The sequence below is a fragment of the Neolamprologus multifasciatus genome, chromosome 15 (assembly GCF_963576455.1).
Source record: "Neolamprologus multifasciatus chromosome 15, fNeoMul1.2, whole genome shotgun sequence".
Lineage (NCBI taxonomy): Eukaryota > Metazoa > Chordata > Actinopteri > Cichliformes > Cichlidae > Neolamprologus > Neolamprologus multifasciatus.
This window is the reverse complement of record NC_140453.1, coordinates 21104714-21123827: the sequence shown is the minus strand read 5'-3', so window position 1 is coordinate 21123827 and position 19114 is coordinate 21104714. Positions and strand designations below refer to the sequence as shown.

The 19114-nt window shown below is 41.4% G+C and overlaps 1 protein-coding gene across 2 annotated transcripts in view; it reads left to right on the top strand.

The window, feature by feature from the left end:
• The window catches only part of msraa (methionine sulfoxide reductase Aa), a 62446-nt gene that overhangs the window by 18312 nt on the left and 25020 nt on the right, over positions 1-19114 (top strand). Inside the window, exons 2-4 of one of the 2 annotated variants that reach the window (XM_085131942.1) lie at positions 2186-2254; positions 4087-4206; positions 17763-17867. In XM_085131942.1, coding sequence (XP_084988068.1) covers positions 2186-2254; positions 4087-4206; positions 17763-17867 — 294 coding nt within the window. The remainder of the gene's footprint in view (positions 1-2185; positions 2255-4086; positions 4207-17762; positions 17868-19114) is intronic. The other variant, XM_085131943.1, reaches the window with a different exon arrangement.

Here is a 19114-nt window from a genome sequence, read left to right as displayed (position 1 = left end):
CAGTGGGAATTTACACATCTTCCAAAAAGGTTTTAGTGAGAGCCAAAGGGAAATTATTTTTTAAGCAGTTTTGATAATCGGGCTTTTATTAAGTCAGGCATAGCATCCATTTTTCCAATAATGACAAAAAATATACAGATATTAGTGTAGATAATATAACACAGTCTTGCTGCCTTCACTGTAGTGTAATATAATTTTGTAGACACACCCAAAGAGCCATTCTGAGCCATCCTGATATCCATCTATCCATTTATTCATTTTCTGCTCCTCATCTGGGTTAGAGGTGGTGGAGGTTGAAGTCAACACAGACATGCCCAGTCCTCCCTCTCCCCAGATACCACCTTCAGGTCTTCTGTGAGGAAAATGAGGCAGTCCCAGGTCCTGGGCTCTCCTTCCAGTTGTTCATGTCTGAAACACCTCACCAAGGCGGCATCATATTCAGAAGCCTGAACCACCTCTAATAATTACCTTACCAGTTCTACTCTGAGCCCTTCCCAACTGACTGTGCGCCTCACCCTTTCTGAGCCGAGGCACCCTTCAGAGAAAGCTCATTTTCACCACTTGCATCTGCAGGCTTATGCTTGCAGTCATTACCCACAGCTTGTGGCTATAGCAGAGGATAGAAATGTGGATATATGCAAGAAAATCCATAAGATTGCTTGACTATATATATATTATAGTCAACCATTCAAATTTTGAAAATTATTTTTTTTGTCAATATTCTAAGGTTGGTAATTCAACCGGGTCAATTTGGATTTGATTTGTGAAATACATAGAAAATGTCCAAAAAATAGTTTATTCACTTTATTCTTTATTATACATTCACTTTACATCATATTTAAATATTTGAACAAATAATTATGTCACTGTACACACAGCAGCTTTTTCAGCTTGTATCAATTGCAAATGTTGTGCACAGTTGGACATTAGGAACAACAGGGATATTGTGGGATATTGTGCAATGGAATACTAATCTAACAGTAGGATTGTAAAGGGAGTAAAGGCAAGGAGGTGCAGTCATTTCCACCCAAGTCAGGGCAGGAGATGGCTGCAGCTCCAAACCTTCCTCCCCCAGAATCCAGAGGAAGATGAGAAAGTGTCTGAAGATTTTTGTCGGGCTGACACAGGATGAAAAGCTGCTCATGTAATCAGACAAACAAGGACGACTCATTCGCTCAGATTGTGATAAAGTGTGTCTTTTTGTGTTTGTACAAAATAAAAATAAAAAATCTGAGAACACCAAGTGCAAAATGTAAAAACTGATAATCAAAAATCATTTTCTGATGTGTGCGCGCACGCATTGCTGATTGGTTGGCAGTCCATCTGGCTGCTTTTGTCTATAGGCATGCTGCCCCTCATGTCAATTATGCGATCACGCGTGAAGACTGTGTGTGTGTGTCTGTGTGTGTGTGTGTGTGCATGTATGTTTGCGTGTTTTTGTGAAAACAGGGGAGGGTGTAAGAAGGGGGGATCCAGATGTTACGTTTATTCTCATTCTCCTCCATCATCACATTTAATTTAATCTATCTCCCTCCCCCACAGCATTGTACAGCAAGCCATCTGTACACACACACACACACACATGCAGCCTCCAGCATGCTAATGCTAATGTGTGTTAGCCCAGCCAGGTGGCTGGGTGGCCTCAAATGGGTCCTTGTGCACCTCTGGCTCTGTGTTGATTGGAGTGAATGCAGCTGCTATGAAATTATGTAGATCTGTTCGCCACTGTCTAAGTGGGTCACTCAGTGTGTGTGTGTGTGTGTGTGGACTACATCTTGTGTATTTTGGTGGTGCAGTCTTGTTAAAAGCATGTTTTTTATTGAAATTGTGCTGTACGTTTGGAAAGAAATTCCCTGATGATAGCTGGCTACAATAAAAACTGTTTAACAGCTATTTTAAAATGATACTGGCATGAATATTAATTACATTTACAGATAAAGTCTGATTTGGCATATGCAGAGTGGTCTTTGCTCCCTCCTATACTGGATTCGGGAAGACATTAACATGTTGGGAAACATGTACCAGTGGTGCAAATCTAATGAATAAATCCTCTCAGTGTCTGTAAACAATGACCACACTGCAGATAACAACATAACTGAAGCAGAGAATAGAGCCGGTCTTCAGCCATTTGGTTCTTATCTTTTAATTCTCATACCTTCTCTTTCTTTGTCACTTGCTCCTGCAGAAAAGCACGATGTGAGTGGAAACAGGACTGTTCCACCTTTTCCAGAGGGAACAGAGATGGCCATGTTTGGTAAGTGTCTCCAAACACGTACAAGGAAATTGATGCAGTTTAGCTTAAATGCTGATATGACCTAAAACCTGCATTGCAGCTTATTGTAATTGTAATTTCAGTGATTTCAATTTCAGGCTTTCCTGCCTTGTTAACTTCAGTATTTATTGTACATGCACAAGCCACAAAAAGGGGAAAATATACTCATGTACACATACAAACAGAAAGTGGAAGGCTTCCTATTGATGGTCACGTTGACTCGCATGAACTTAAGCATAAATGACGCATTAGCTACCTACTTCTTCTCTACATGTAATATTAGACTAGTCACCCAATGTTATGCTGAAAATTAATTGAAAACATGCTGAAAAATAAACTCCAGTTGTGAACCAGGCTTGCTTTTAAAACTCACAGCCATAGGCTTGTATGTTACACCCAGATTTTTGCATTTTTAATCTGAATATATTTCATCACGGGGTTAGTTGCTGCATCCTTATCATTCCTGGATATATCTGTGAAATTTTAGTTAGATATATAACAACAGATTCAATTTTTGTAGTTATTCTTTTTGCACTGCTGTTTTTAGACCTATAACTGCAAACACTCTGCTTCTCTTCTCTTATAATTTGTGTAATTCACCTTCCAGAATAAGACAAAACATATATAAGGTTAGCCGACAAAATTAGCATTGCAAATAAAAATAAAAACACATGCATACATATATAAATGTTTACTGTTTTATGTTGCTAGTACCAGATTTGCTTCATTGCACAGATTCAACAAGGAGCTGGAAGTTTTCCTCATTTGATTCATATTGACACGATCACGTTACACAATTTCTGTAGATTTGTTGGCCACAAATCCATGATGATGGTTCCACCAGATCCTACTGGATTATTGTACTTACCGTTCCCTTCAATCAGCTCAAAGCAATCTGACTATTCTCCTCTGATCTCTGGCATCAAGAAGATATTCTTATCTTGAGAACTGGACGGATATTTTCTAGATATTTTCCTATTTTCAGCTCATTCTCTGTAAACCCTGGAGATCGTTGTGGGGTAAAATCCTAGTTGCAATTTTTGAAATACTAAGGCACGTACAATCATGCCGTATTCAAAGTTACTTGAATGTGTCTTTCTTTCCACATTCAGGAAAAAAAGCTGTTTTTCACCCCTCACTTTTGTCCATTTCTACACAGTAGATGTCTCTTCCATAGTGAGACGTCTTATCATGCTAATCTGAAAACTGGACTTATGCAAGTAAAATAAAGTTTGTAGTTTTTAGCTGTGGATATAAGACTCTGTAAATATGGGTTTATTATAAAAGTCTGAGAACCGGGGTTATGCATGTAACCTGCAGTTTATTTTTGATTTCTGTATTTCTTTTTGAATTTTATTTGTGTTCATCATCCACAGTTTGGTCTAAAGCACGCAAACAGTTCCTATCAAACCCACATGCCATGAGATTTATGATTTTCTATTGACTACACTAAATGGATCTCCAACCGTATTAACATGACACATGAAAAAAACAATTAAAAGAAACAAATGTAGAAAGAAGAAAATAAGTAATTTACCATCCACCGTACAAACTCGACTCCCAGTCAAACTGCATCTCATTTTCTGTATTTGTCTGCCTTTATTCTTCATGTAAATGCTCACATCAAAGTCAAACATCTGAATCTTTATGAGTTTTCTCTGCCAACAGAAGGTAATGAGGGACTCAACTCAGTAAATACTCCCACAGATGTGATGCATGGTGTGACCTGGTCTTTACTGTCTTGTTAAATTGGTTTGGTTGTTAAAGACTGCTGTTATTTGTTTTATTTATTTTTTTATTTTTTCCCCTCGAAGGTATGGGCTGCTTCTGGGGTGCAGAGAGGAAGTTTTGGAGGCAAAAAGGAGTTTATTCTACCCAAGTGGGCTATTCTGGGGGTTACACATCTAACCCCACCTACAAGGAAGTTTGCACAGGTACCCTCTGCTTACCAACACACACATAATCATGTGTCTTCTACTGTGACTCAATAAATTGTGGAAAACAAGACACACATAAACAGAAGAGTGAATCATTTCCCACAGGCCCTATTATACTGGGGCATGGATAAGGCTGCTATTCATGCCTGACCACTCCGAGGAGGAGCTGTGTTTGTGTGTGTGTATCTGTGTGTGATGTGTGTCCAGACCTCTCAGTCGGTCAGTAGAGAGTGAGTCCATCATTAGATCTGCATCACCATCTGTCTCTTTTACTTTTTAACTTGGTTTTATTCTGTCAAACAGTCGCATCGATACGGTGCAGAAAAGTTCAGATGATTAATTGATAAGTTGGTGTTTTTCATGCTGTCTGTGTGTGCAGTGTGTTAAAGACGCAAAAATGAAAGAGAGCAGTTGGCTTTTGAGTTTCTGGAAAAAAAATGTGAGAGCAGCATTTGAATTGAAAGTACCCTTTTATTTATAGTGATCATAAACATAGCAGCAAAAAGGAGGCCCGACTGGAGATTCGATGGTGTAAGTTTAGGCAATTTTTTCGTAAATGCATTGGAAGATCCCAGAATGAAGTCAATGACGACAAATATAAAAATGACTGCAGAAGGAAATAACAGGCAACTTTTAACTACAGGGGTTCTGACTGAACTATAATTGATAACTTTTCTTTAATGGGAAATTCAATTTATGTCTATAATAAAATGACTACCATTTAATAGCTTTTACATTTCCCTATGCAGCGCATACTGGACCCTCTATCGCCTTCAAACAAGTCTTGAGACAAAATTCTCCAGGTTACTGGACACAGATTTCTTTTGCACAAATAAAATCCGAGCGAAGCTGAATTGCAGTTTATTTCATTTTATCTAAGACAGGGCATGGCTCTCTAATTACACCTCCAAAACACAAATTGGTAGCGGGGTTTCCATGCTGCTGACTTGATTCTCTTACTTCAGAAAACTAGGAGTGAAACGGAGAAGATCCTTTTTGAGATGAAGCAAAATGAATACTTTAATTATTGCAGTGCAGACAAGAGACGGAGTTCATGCACAGAATAGCAGAGGTATGAAAACAAGGCGATGGCAGATTACACTGGCAAATTACATTAGCATTATGTGGAATCTAGATAGAATAACATCCCATAATGGATCGAATTATGTTCTACAGAGGGGTTGTGCACATCAGTAACCATTCACAGCTGCAGTCTGCATCGTGACCATGCTACATTTCTGGGGAGGCGCATGAGGGCTAATTTAATCATAATTTTAAAATATCAGAGAAAATATCAGAGACTGATCGGCAGGTCAAAGGGAAAACAGTACATTGATACCTCTGACATGCATGAGTATACAGTTTGGTAGCATGATTTATCTGTCAGCAGAGGCTAAACCCAGAGGTCTGTTGGAGTCATAGTTAAAAAAAAACTCTGGGATACTTTTGAGACATTTGGCTGCAACGTTTCATCTCATTTATGTCCTTTTTCTTTAATTGTAAGCAGACTGACAGCTATTTTACATTTATTCATGTTATAGAGTGATATCTTATCTGTATGCTGAATACTTTTGCTGATACGCTTTTAAGCAGAGGCACATCTTTTGAGTTTATTAAAATTCACCTTTCATATTCAAATGCAGCACAGTGACAATCCTAAACTGGCATTAACTAACTGCTCTCACTATTTCTGAAACAAAAACACCTACCGCGAACCTGGTTTGAACTGCTGGATATGTGTTTTAATTAGCACGGTATCTTGGCAGACTATTAAAAGAGGGCACTTGGCTAAATGAAGTGCTCCTCACACCTTCACATCTTCAAGAGACACACACAACCGGAGGGGGACAAAAAAAAAGATTGATCTGAATATTCATTGTTGGTTAAATATTTACAGTCAAATCTGCGTAGGTTCAAAATGTGATGATTATATTAGCATATTTTTCTCTTCTTTTTTTTTTTACGATAGAGCACCTGAGTTAGTATAGATGTAAAAACACTCCCACACACTTCATTATTTTTCTCATTTGCTGTCTTTGTTTCTGACTCTCTCACTCCACTGTGTGCTCGTCATTATTTGCGTTTGAAGCCATCTTCATACACGGTCAAAGGAATGTGTGTTTATTTTTACCGTTTGAAGCTGTAAAAACTGCCGTGAAGATGAGTGCTTGTGCCTGCAGCTTATTTGTCGCAGTTAATCAGGAATGGATGGATTTAATTTTTTAACCCGGAATATTATAAAGACGCAGCAATAATTAAAATTATGGTGTTTAAAAAGGAATTTAATCAGTTGTTAAAGTGAATCATTTAGCTCCTCCTCCAGGCTTTTCTTATATAGTACTGGGCAAAAATCTTCATCCACCCCCATTTCTTTCATTCTAGTAGTAAAAAAGGCACCAGTGTTGTGATGTGTCAGCACATAACAACTTTACAAATATCCAAATTTAAACGGTATGTTCAGACACTGTTACCTGCAAAAGTACATACTTTGTTTACATTTTGTTTAGTTGAACCAATGAAACAGACATGAAATACTATTTTAGGACCAACAAGGTGATTCCCAAAGAGCTATTCACCATGTTGTGCAGTGCGTCATTAAAAAAAAAAATCGAGGAAACTGGATAAGTGGAGGACAAAAGATGATGTGGCAGGTGTTAAAAATGTATCCTCAGCAGATGAACAGTATCTGAGAGTCGAGAGAGTTGCAGCTGAAACTTTAGTTGATCCAGGTAGGGCTGCTCAATTAATCGAATTTTAATCACGATTATGATCTGGGCTTTCAACGATCATTAAAAATGACTGAGCCGATTATTAGCCGCTCCCTCGTGCTTTACTCTCGCGCTGCTCCGTATGGCAAATCGAGCGCACCTCTCTGCATTTCGAACACGTGTCACAACAATTAAGAGCAGCGGTCCCCAACCTTTTTTGCGCCACGGACCGGTTTATGCCCGACAATATTTTCATGGACCAGCCTTTAAGGTGTCGCGGATAAATACAACAAAATAAAACTAGTACCGGTACCAAAAAAACAAAACAAAAACATAACACATGTGAAAAGACCCAGGAAAACCGAGTAAACGATAAAAACGATAACAAAATAACGCTGAAAACCGATAAAAACCCTGAAAACTATACATTTCACACCTGAGCCTCAACTCTCGCAGCCCGGTACCAAACGACTCACGGACCGGTACCGGTCCGAGGCCCGGGGGTTGGGGACCGCTGATTAAGAGGACCTGAGGGAAGCTCGGAAAGCTAAGCAGAAGTTATTTGGAGAGGAGAGTGACTGCTGTTGGTTGAAAAGAGAGGTAAAAAAAACTTCAGTGGTGTGGAAACATTATGGGTTCGCAGAGTCAGACGTGGATCAAGTAGACACAGTGTGTAAACTTTGCTACAGTGTCGTAGTTGCACCACAGAGCAACACTGCAAAGTTCACTAAACATAGATGTTTACATTTTTCATTTATTTTTTATCATTAGAGAAAAAATTACCAGTAATCATCCCACAGATGTAATATTATCTACAGCTACTCTTAGTTCCATTGATGTTAAGTTAGACTCTTTTTTTCCAATCGATCTTTCTGAGTTAACTTCAATAATTACTTCCTCCAAACCATCAACGTGTCTTTTAGACCCCATTCCTACAAAACTGCTCAAAGAAGTCCTGCCATTGATTAATTCTTCGATCTTATATATGATCAACCTATCTCTAATAATCGGCTATGTACCACAGGCCTTCAAGGTGGCTGCAGTTCAACCTTTACTCAAAAAGCCATCTCTAGACCCAGCAGTCTTAGCTAATTATAGGCCAATCTCCAACCTTCCTTTCATATCAAAAATCCTTGAAAGAGTAGTTGTCAAACAGCTAACAGATCATCTGCAGAGGAATGGTTTATTCGAAGAGTTTCAGTCAGGTTTCAGAGTTCATCACAGCACAGAAACAGCTTTATTGAAGGTTACAAATGATCTTCTTATGGCCTCTGACAGTGGACTCATCTCTGTGCTTGTCCTTCTTGACCTTAGTGCAGCATTCGATACTGGTGACCATAATATTCTATTAGAGCGATTAGAACATGCTGTAGGTATTACAGGTATTGCACTGCAGTGGTTTGTATCATATCTATCTAATAGACTCCAATTTGTGCATGTAAATGGAGAGTCCTCTTCACACACTGAGGTTAATTATGGAGTTCCACAGGGTTCGGTGCTAGGACCAATTCTGTTTACATTATACATGCTTCCCCTAGGCAGCATCATTAGAAGACATAGCATACATTTTCACTGCTATGCAGATGACACCCAGCTCTATCTGTCCATGAAGCCAGATAACACACACCAATTAGTTAAACTGCAGGAATGTCTTAAAGACATAAAGACTTGGATGGCCACTAACTTTCTGCTTCTTAACTCAGATAAAACTGAGGTCATTGTACTCGGCGCTGAAAAGCTTAGAAATATGGTATCTAACCAGATTCTTACTCTGGATGGCATTACCTTGGCCTCCAGTAACACTGTGAGGAACCTTGGAGTCATTTTTGACCAGGATATGTCCTTCAACGCACATATTAAACAAATATGTAAGACTGCGTTCTTCCTTCTCTAAAATTAGAAATATCCTGTCTCAGAGTGACGCTGAAAAACTAGTTCATGCATTTATTACTTCCAGGCTAGACTACTGCAATTCATTATTATCAGGATGTCCAAAAAACTCACTGAAAAGCCTTCAGTTAATCCAAAATGCTGCAGCAAGAGTACTGACAGGGACTAGAAAGAGAGAGCATATTTCTCCTGTTTTGGCTTCCCTTCATTGGCTTCCTGTTAAATCCAGAATTGAATTCAAAATCCTGCTCCTCACATACAAGGTCTTAAATAATCAGGCCCCATCTTATCTTAATGACCTTGTAGTACCATATCACCCTATTAGAGCACTTCGCTCTCGCTCTGCAGGCCTACTTGTTGTTCCTAGAGTATTTAAAAGTAGAATGGGAGGGAGAGCCTTCAGTTTTCAGGCCCCTCTTCTGTGGAACCAGCTTCCAGTTTGGATTCAGGAGACAGACACTATCTCTACTTTTAAGATTAGGCTTAAAACCTTCCTTTTTGCTGAAGCATATAGTTAGGGCTGGACCAGGTGACCCTGAATCCTCCCTTAGTTATGCTGCAATAGATGTAGGCTGCCGGGGGATTCCCATGATGCATTGAGTTTTTCCTTTCCAGTCACCTTTCTCACTCACTATGTGTTAACAGACCTCTCTGTATTGAATCGTATCTGTTATTAATCTCTGTCTCTCTTCCACAGCATGTCTTTATCCTGTCTTCCTTCTCTCACCCCAACCGGTCGCAGCAGATGGCCGCCCCTCCCTGAGCCTGGTTCTGCCGGAGGTTTCTTCCTGTTAAAAGGGAGTTTTTCCTTCCCACTGTCGCCAAAGTGCTTGCTCATAGGGGGTCATATGATTGTTGGGCTTTTCTCTGTATCTATGAAGCGCCTTGAGGCGACATTTGTTGTGATTTGGCGCTATATAAATAAAATTGAATTGAATTGAATTGAATTTGCACTGTTATCAGTATTCGCACACTATTTTATATTATTTTTTGACAATCTTTAAAGTCATTATTCAATACATTGTTATTGTTAAATAAATATTGTCAAATAATCGAGATCTCAATTTCAGTGAAAATAATCGTGATTATCATTTTTGCCATAATCGAGCAGCCCTAGATCCAGGTGCTGTTCACTGAAGCCTCGTTGGAAATGGCTTCAGTGGAACAGTGGCTGTCAAGAAGCTTTTCTTAACGAAAGGAAACAGGGAGAAAAGGCTGAGGTATGCCAAACTACACTGGACTGAAAATCAGTGCCAATAGGTCTGATGGAGTGAGGAATCCAAATTTGAAGTTTGTGGTTCAAATCGTTGTCAGTTTGTGTGGAGGAGGTCAGGAGAGAGGTACAACAGAGTGTCTGCAGCCATCTGTAAAACATGGTGGAGGGTCTGTCATGCTTTGAGGCTGTACTTCAGCCAGTGGTGTTGGGGATCTTGGCAAAGGTGATGAAATTATGAATGCTGAAAAACACTGTCAGATTTTGATCCACCATGCAATTCCATCTGGAAAGGATCTGACCGGCATAGCTCAGGGTCCCAAACGCAGTGCCAATGCAAACAACATGATTGAAGAAGTGTGGGATCATCTTGACAGAGAACAGGACAAAAGGTAGCCAACATCCAAAGAAGAGCTTTGAATGTCCTTCGAGAAACCTGGACAACTGAAGAAAATTGAAGACTTCTTCAATTTTCTTGAAGAAGTCTTCAAGAAAATTTCTTGAAGACTTCTTAAAGAAATTTTCTTTCTTTAAGAAGCCTGAACTTCTTAAGAAAGTTCAGGCTATGTTGAAGAATTAAAAGGTGATTACACAAAAAAATGACTTTCAAGCTTGTTAAAATTGTATAAACTGTGCTTTTGCCTTATATACTGTGTTTGCAGATGTGTCAACAAATCGCTGCAACTATTTCCTGTTCTACTATCAAAATGTAAAGAGATGACTGGTAACTCTGACTTTTACACAGGGCCGTCTTATTATGTAGATGGATCACATTCAAATTTGTGAAGTAATAGTGAAATAACACTTGATTTAAAAGGCTGATTATAAGCATATTTTTAATTTACATGTTTCTGGTAGTCAGTTTATTACAAGAATGGTAGTATATATGTATATATATATCGTAACGTAATGTAATCTAATATTAGACAGCACAGAGGCACTAATCATGGCAGCACAGGAACAAGCTCTGAGCACAAGATCCATAGAGGCTGGGTCTATCACACCAGGCAAGACCCCAGGTGCAGACTGTGTAAAGATGCTCCTGAGACAATCCAGCACATAACAGCAGGGCGCAAGATGCTAGCAGACAGGGCATACATGGAACGCCATAACCAAGTGGCTGGCATAGTGTACAGGAACATCTGTGCCAAGTATGGCCTGGAAGTCCCGAGGTCAAAATGGGAGATGCCCCCAAGGGTGGTGGAGAATGACCGAGCTAAGATTCTGTAGGACTTCCAGATACAGATGGACAAAATGGTGGTTGCTAACCAACCGGACATAGTGGTGGTAGACAAACAGAAGAAGACGGCCGACGGCCGGCTGATAAGAGCAACATCAGGAAGAAGGAACACGAGAAGCTCGAGAAATACCAAGGGTTCAGAGAAGAGCTGGAGAAAATGTGGAGGGTGAAGGTGACGGTGGTCCCAGTGGTAATCGGAGCACTAGGTGCGGTGACTCCCAAGCTAGGCGAGTGTCTCCAGCAGATCCCAGGAACATAATCGGAGATCTCTTTCCAGAAGAGCGCAGTCCTAGGAACAGCTAAGATACTGCGCAGGACCCTCAAGCTCCCAGGCTCTGGTAGAGGACCCGAGCTTGAAGGATTCCCCGCCTGCAAGGGCGAGAAGGGAATTTTGTTTTTTTTATATATGTGTAAGGGATGGATATAGCCATCCACTGCAACATCATCATTGGTTTCTGGACTTTTCTGGCTTTTAAAGCCTTTAAAGAAGTTGCTGCTAGGGAGCAGTATGCGAAAAAGCGTGAATCATCTTGTGAGAGTGTTTCTGCATTCTGTGCAGAAATTTCGATGAGAAGGGTTTAACCATAGAACTCTGACGGCTGACATCATACAAGCTCAGCATTCATCACCTGAATAAAGCAGCTACTGATGAATATCAACCCCTTGCGAATGAGAGAGCAGCCAAAATAGTGTCTTCTTTATCTTGGGGGTTATCAGTGCTGCCACTGCTGTAATTATATAAAGTAAACATGATACATCATTTCTTTTAATTGTTTTTTATTTTTCTTATGTTGTCACACACTGAATAACACAGCTGACACTCGGGGGAAGTGCTCGTCAAGTCTGGCTGTGCAGTCCCAGTGGGCTTATAACACCATAGTTCCAATTTGGTAAAATACCCACACAAACAGATTTATTCTTTCAGTCACCTTTTCTGTTTAGTCGGTCTCTCTCTTATTCTGTGCTTAAGTGAACAACAACAACAACAACAAAAAAGACATAAATGTGTGATGTCTCAGCGGTACATGTCCAAAAATTGCTGGAGGTCCACTGTCTTTGTGTCTTTAAATGGCAGCTGTTGTGTTCATTTCTCTTTTTATTATTCCTGGATTCTGCTGGAGTAGTTTTGTATAATTTACACTTCAAAGTAGTCCTTATTTATCTTTCATTGAGGAGTTCATCCTGTGTGAAACAATCATCTTTACCTCCCCCTTGACTGTCTACCTAAGGTTTATGTCAGGATCCTGGGTCATTCGACCCAGCGTTCTTAGTTTTTCCTGTGTTCCAGTTTCATGTCAAGTTCATTTGTTATTCTTGGAGTTAATTTATCTGTCCTAAGTTGCTTAGTTTATTGAGCTTCCCCTCCTTGTGTTACATTACATGTTTTCCCAGCCTGTCTGTGCTCTCACTCGTGCTTCTCTGTGCTTTACTCTCCACCTCTGGTCTGTGTCTCTGTGTATTTCTTGTTTTACTTTGAAGGTCCATGTCTTATGTGAATGTGTCCTGCTTTGCTTCCTTGTCTAGTCAGTTCTGATTTCTCCCAGCTGTGCCCTCCTGTGTCTCGTTCCCCTCGTTACTTCCCAGTGTATTTAAACCCTGTGTTTCTCTGAGTCAGTGTCGCATCGTCCCTCATACTGTGTGGATCTCCCTGTGTCTCCCTGTGTGTTAGTTTGTTATTTCCCAGTTTAGTTTAGTTTGCGTTGTATACTCGTTTTCCCGTGCCAGCAATTAAAGCTGTGGTTTTGAGTTCATCCCTTGTGTCTGTCCTGCATTTTGGGTCCAACTCCTGCCTGCCACACAGTGCTTCATGACAGAACAACGCGACCAGACATGGACTCAGCAGGCCCGGGAAATTGATTTGGCCCGCATCCAAGGTCTGGTAGAGCGGATTTCCCACACTGATGATGTCCGTGCCGTGACAGTAGGAATCAAAGCCATTGAAGCCATCCTCGAGAGGAACCCCCACTTTGGTCAACTCAGAGGATTTATGGACTCAATAAACATGGTGTGCGAGGCCTGGGAGGTACTGCAAGCTGAGAGTTAGCCATTCTCGCCCGCTCCTAGTATTCAGATGGAGCTCTCTGCAATGAAGCAGCGGCCATTAAAGCGCAAGGGGGTTTCCACGCCACTGCCGCGGAATTCTTCACCATCCACGTCCAGCTCTGACCACCGCTCACCTGCCTCTTTTCTCGCAGCAATATGGTCAGACGAGGAGTCAGATTCTACCTCTCTGCCATTACCGGCAACCACCACTATCTCTGCTCCCATTTCCAGGGGGAAGCGGCGGCAGCGCAGGCAGTGAAAATTGCCACGGATGGAACCCAGGACTTTGGTGAGTGTAAGTGATACTGAACAGTTTACTGGGTCTGAAGGCCCAAGGACTGATTATGTTATGGTTGAGAAGAAAAAGACTGTTTCCTTCCATCTGCGCCTGGACTAATTAACTCCGTGTCTGCTAGGTCAGATTATGTTAAATCAGAGATTATTAATCCAGAGACTGCTTTTCCAAAAGCTGCATTTTCCAGGTCCCCGGGGGTTAAAAATTTGTGTGTTTCCGTTGAGCCTGAAGACAAAATAACGAGCACTACGAAAGAGAGCTCTAGGTTTGCACCCAGAAAGACAGATTCTATGGCAATTCCTGAGACTGCTACGCTCTCCGAGGCTTCCCCAGAAGCTGAGTTTGTAATTTCATCTGAATCTGGACCCCTGGAGATAACAGAATCCGCTCAGCCTGTGACTATTGACTGTTTCTTGGCTTACTCAGAGCAGGAAATAAATACCTCCAAGACTGTTTTTCCTGAGACTGCTGTAGCCCAAAGTGAAGCTCACTTAGCAGCTCCGTCTCCTGTGTCCCCGCTAGCTCCGTCTCCTTTGTCCCCGCTAGCTCCGTCTCCTGTGTGCCCGCTAGCTCCGTCTCCTGTGTGCCCGCTAGCTCCGTCTCCTGTGTGCCCGCTAGCTCCGTCTCCTGTGTCCCCGCTAGCTCCGTCTCCTGTGTCCCCGCTAGCTCCGTCTCCTGTGTCCCCGCTAGCACAGTCGTTATCTCCACCACAAACTCCATTTTCACCTCTACCATCACTTCAGTTATCCGTTCGGTCTGCCACTCAGTCGCCCTTAGCTCAGCGGCCCGCAGCCAATTCAGCCACTCCTCCACCCGTTACACCTCCACCACAATCGTCACTGCTGCCAGCCCTTATCCCCGCTACCCATAATTCCGTCTTCAGTGTCCCCTCTCCCTGTAGCTCAGCCATTGGTTCTGTCATCAGCAGCTATGTTTGCACCAGAACCATTAGCTCAGTCTCCTGTGAAGTCACCCCTAGTTCATTCTCCCGTGCAGTCATCTACTCCACCACCTACTCCACGCTCACCACAACCGTTACTACAGCCATCAGTTCAGTCCCCTGTGCCAGTGAGGTCTTCAGTGCAGTCCCCTGTGCTAGTTCAGACTTCAGTTCAGTCCCTTGTAGCACTTCAGTTCCCTGGTCAGCTACACACTCACCCACCTAGTCAGCCTAATGTTCAGTCAGGGGTCCCCACACCCTCTGGCCCTGCATCTGCTCCTGCTGGAGGCTCGAGTGAGCAGATCAAGCACTCTGCGGCTCCCGCGCCGCCATCTACCTCGTCCGCTGGGGGTTCTGGTGAGCCCAGCCAGCCCGTCCTCGTGTCCGCTGGGGGTTCTGGTGAGCCCGGCCAGCCCTTCCTGGTGTCCGCTGGGGGTTCTGGAGAGCATGGCCAGCCCGTCCTCGTGTCCGCTGGGGGTTCTGGAGAGCCCGGTCAGCCCTTCCTGGTGTCCGCTGGGGGTTCTGGAGAGCCCGGCCAGTCCTTCCTTGTGTGTGCTGGGGGTTCTGGAGAGCCTGGAGAGCCCGGCCAGCCCTTCCTTGTGTCTGCTGGGGGTTCTGGAGAGCCCGGCCAGCCCAACCTGGTGTCCGCTGGGGGTTCTGGAGAGCCCGGCCAGCCCTTCCTCGTCTCTACTGGAGGGTCCGAGGGGCCCGTTCAGCCGTCACCTGCAGTGTCACCATCTGCAGCCGCTTCGGCGTCGCCTGGTCCGCATTTTGTTTTAGACTCTTTGTGCTCCTGTTTTTTGTTCAGTTCCGGGCCCTCCGTCCTGAACCCCTTTGATTTTTCCAGATTTCTTTTCCCATGTCTCCAGTCTTCTTGTGCTTCACTTCCCTTGCCACTCTTCTTTAACTGGAAAGTTAAGGAAAGGTCATGGTTTGTGCCTGTTTTGGGGCCTGTTTCTAGGCCTTAACTCCAGAGTTTTGACGCCCTAAACCAGAAGAATATATGGAGCTGGATCAGTTTTTGCCTAAAAAAAGAAAAAAAGAAAAATCCAGAGTGTCCCGAGTCAGATTAAATCCAAAAGTTAAATCTTTCAAAACTGGGCCAGGCCCCGCCTCCGATAAAGTTTTAATGCAAATCCATTCATAACCTTTGGAGTAATTCAAAAAACAAACTGAAGTAATCACATAACCTTCTTACTTGTCAGTAAACATTATAATGAATGCAAATGTTGCCTAATGTCGGCTTGATCTGTAAAAGCATGCAACTGCTTATTACATGTATGGAATTTATAAAATGATGTTATGTAATTGTTCCACTGCCATCAAACACCAGTTACCAGTAAAGGCTGTTTATACAGGTACAAATATTAAAGGTGCTTAAGACATTCATTCATTTAGTAATTTAGTAATAATATTTCAGGTCATTGCAGGTTCATTCTGAATTAATGATAGATTATCAGATGATTTTAACAGCTGCAGCATTATTTTTTGTGGTTCCAACCACTGCTGTATTTCTCGTGCTGTCCAAGATGAATTAATTCCTGTGAGACTGGCCTGGTGAAGCATTAATTTAATATCGACTGCTGCTTTGTCTCTGTTCGCCAATATCTTTCCGTAGGAATCCATAACTCCTGATATTAAAAAAGTAATAAGACAGAGAGAGACATAGGAGTGGAGGCAGAATAAGAGACGGGGGGAAGATGAGGTGTCACGTAATGGGTCACGCTCATTACCAGCACCAGCTGCTGTTTGACTGTCTGTAACAGCGATTGTTTGTAGTGGTTGAATGTTAAAATCGGCTTTGAACCAGTATTTAAGAAAAAAAAATATTCTGGGTTTTTTTTAGGTGTAAAATATGATCATTTTGGAGGCATTCAGAAAATATACAAATATCTACCTTAGAACTCCTTAACTTTGGATATTAAAAATATATTATGTAAATACTGTAAGTTATAAGTCTTGTGTGCTTTTTCTTATTTTCTAAAAGCTTCCCTTTAGCCATGACTGTTTTGTTCACATCTACTAGAGCAGCAGTCCCCAACTCCCGGGCCTCGGACCGGTACCGGTCCGTGAGTTGTTTGGTACCGGGCCGCGAGAGTTGAGGCTCAGGTGTGAAATGTATGGTTTTCAGGGTTTTTATCGGTTTTCAGCGTTATTTTGTTATCGTTTTTATCATTAACTCGGTTTTCCTGGGTCTTTTCACGTGTGTCATGAATGAATCTTCTTTTTTTTGGTACCGGTACTAGTTTTATTTTGTTGTATTTATCCACGACACCTTAAAGGCCGGTCCGTGAAAATATTGTCAGGCATAAACCGGTTCGTGGCGCAAAAAAGGTTGGAGACCGCTGTACTAGAGGGATCAGTAACTCTTGATATTAAAAGCTCCAGAACCAGTGAAAATGTGAACTTTGAGTTGAGATTCATCTGTCAATTAAATTTAGATTAAAATGTTAAGCTCAAATTGAGAGACAGTATGGATGAGGTACCTAAAATACAGCTCAGTACTTACAGCTGCTGATGAAGACCATGTGATGCAAGCAAAGGATCCAAAGGAAAACAGTAAGAAGACCTTCAAGGCTGGTTTGTTAATGGCAAGTGAAGAGTGATGAGCTGTCAGGCTGAAGTTAACAAAATAATCTTAACTCAAGGTCCTTTTACTGGTTTATTTCACTTGGTCCTCGTCATGACTTAAGTACTTATTTAGCTAGTACTTCTGGATTATGGGTAATAGCTTGCTTGCAAACCAGCAGTTAAAATAAAATTGGATCAACTGCAGTCCATTTGTTATTCTGAAGCTTTTCATTGTATTTCACTGTATTTTCATCAGTAGCTGGATTTGTTCAGTAATGCACAACAAATCAATGTAGACCAGTGACTCCCAAGTCCCTCATTAGAAAGGGCTTTCTAGTGGAAAGTCAATATGGTGAAAATATTTAATGTGTTACATAAAAGCTAAAAACAATTTTGCGGGTGATCTTGACCATAGCATCACATTGCTTCAGTTCCAAACTGGGGGCATCTTAACCCCCATTCACAGTGAGCAATGCAATGAAACAATTCAAGTCCAAACCAAAAAAAGCTCTTAATGGAGCTGTGGAAAATGTGAAAGAAAAAAAAATCTAAATGTTTTTTCATAAGCAGTGAATTAGGGGGAATGATTCATCAGTTGAACACGCTGTACCTTTCCGTATCATTCATCTGCTCACAAATGTTGTATTCTGCAGGCAGGACAGGCCACGCTGAGGTGGTCAGAGTTGTCTTCCAACCAGAGCAGATCAGCTTTGCCAGTCTCCTCAAAGTCTTCTGGGAAAGCCACAACCCAACTCAAGGTACATCATTCACCAACAAACTCATTACTTTGGCCCCAAAGGAAAACGCTGAGTTTTAAAAAAAACAAACAAAAAAAAAACTGATAAACAGAATGAAAAAGTGGCTAATGCAGTGAATACTGAAAAGTGTAATTTTTCTTCTTACCTTTTTCCCATTATGCTTCATTTTCTTCTGATTTTCACCAGGAAATTCTATTAACCAGCACTAACAGTAATATCAGTTTGTGATACATTCAAGATTTTATTAAACTGAGTGAGAACAGGAAGCATCATCTATCATCGTATGTATCTTAGAATACCATTAGGGAACTATAATGAGGATGAAACTGATGGGAGAAAAAAAGAAAGAAAAGTGTTTGGTTTAAAGATGGCAACAGAAAAAAAAACAGCTAATAAAGCCTTTTGTAACAAAAGCATGTTTTAGGCTCATTGTTTCAAAATTACAGACTTAGTTTTTTCAGGCTTGGCTCAACTGTTAGCTGCTATTAGCCAACTTCTTAAAGCTTAGTTTTAATGTTATTTTTAAAGTAACTTGTTACATTGCATTACATTACTTCTAGTATAAATAATATATTACATTTTCAGCTACCTCCTGAGAAATGTAACAGAGTACTTTTGCATTACCAAAAATTATCTGCCCTTTTGCATTTAGCTGGTTTAACCTACTTTACATTCACCTCTGAGTAAGTGTAAAGTAGGTATACTAGTTTATTTCATAAAGTCTTTCTCCTCATCTCCAGTGTCAGTGTCATCTTCAAAATGTCTGTTTCCAATTAAAGATCATCCACATGTTTAATTTGACAAAGATTTTACACCAGATGCCCTTCCCATTTAACCAAACTTGGGACTTGGTTTTCACTATAGAGACAGCAACCAATCACTCACAATGAAACCTAACTAAGCTTACATGAGCAAATAACATGACACAGGCTCACTGCCACGTGCTAATCTTTTCATGTGGTATGATTACTCACTTCAGTGATTGGCTTCTCCTTCTTTCTGATGGTGAACTGCAGAAGCAGCTATCTCTGGTTCTGGTTACCTTTGTGGTAGTGCAGTGGTTAGCACTGTTGCCTCACTGCAAGAAGGGCCTGGTTTCGAATCCAGCATTGGGCCGGTTTGCATGTTCTCTCTGTGAATTCCCGGGGTACTCTATCTTCGTCACAAAGTCCCAAGAAATATAGTTTGTGGAGTTAGATTAATTGGTGATTTTGTGTGTTAGCTCAGAGACAGACTGGCAACCTGTC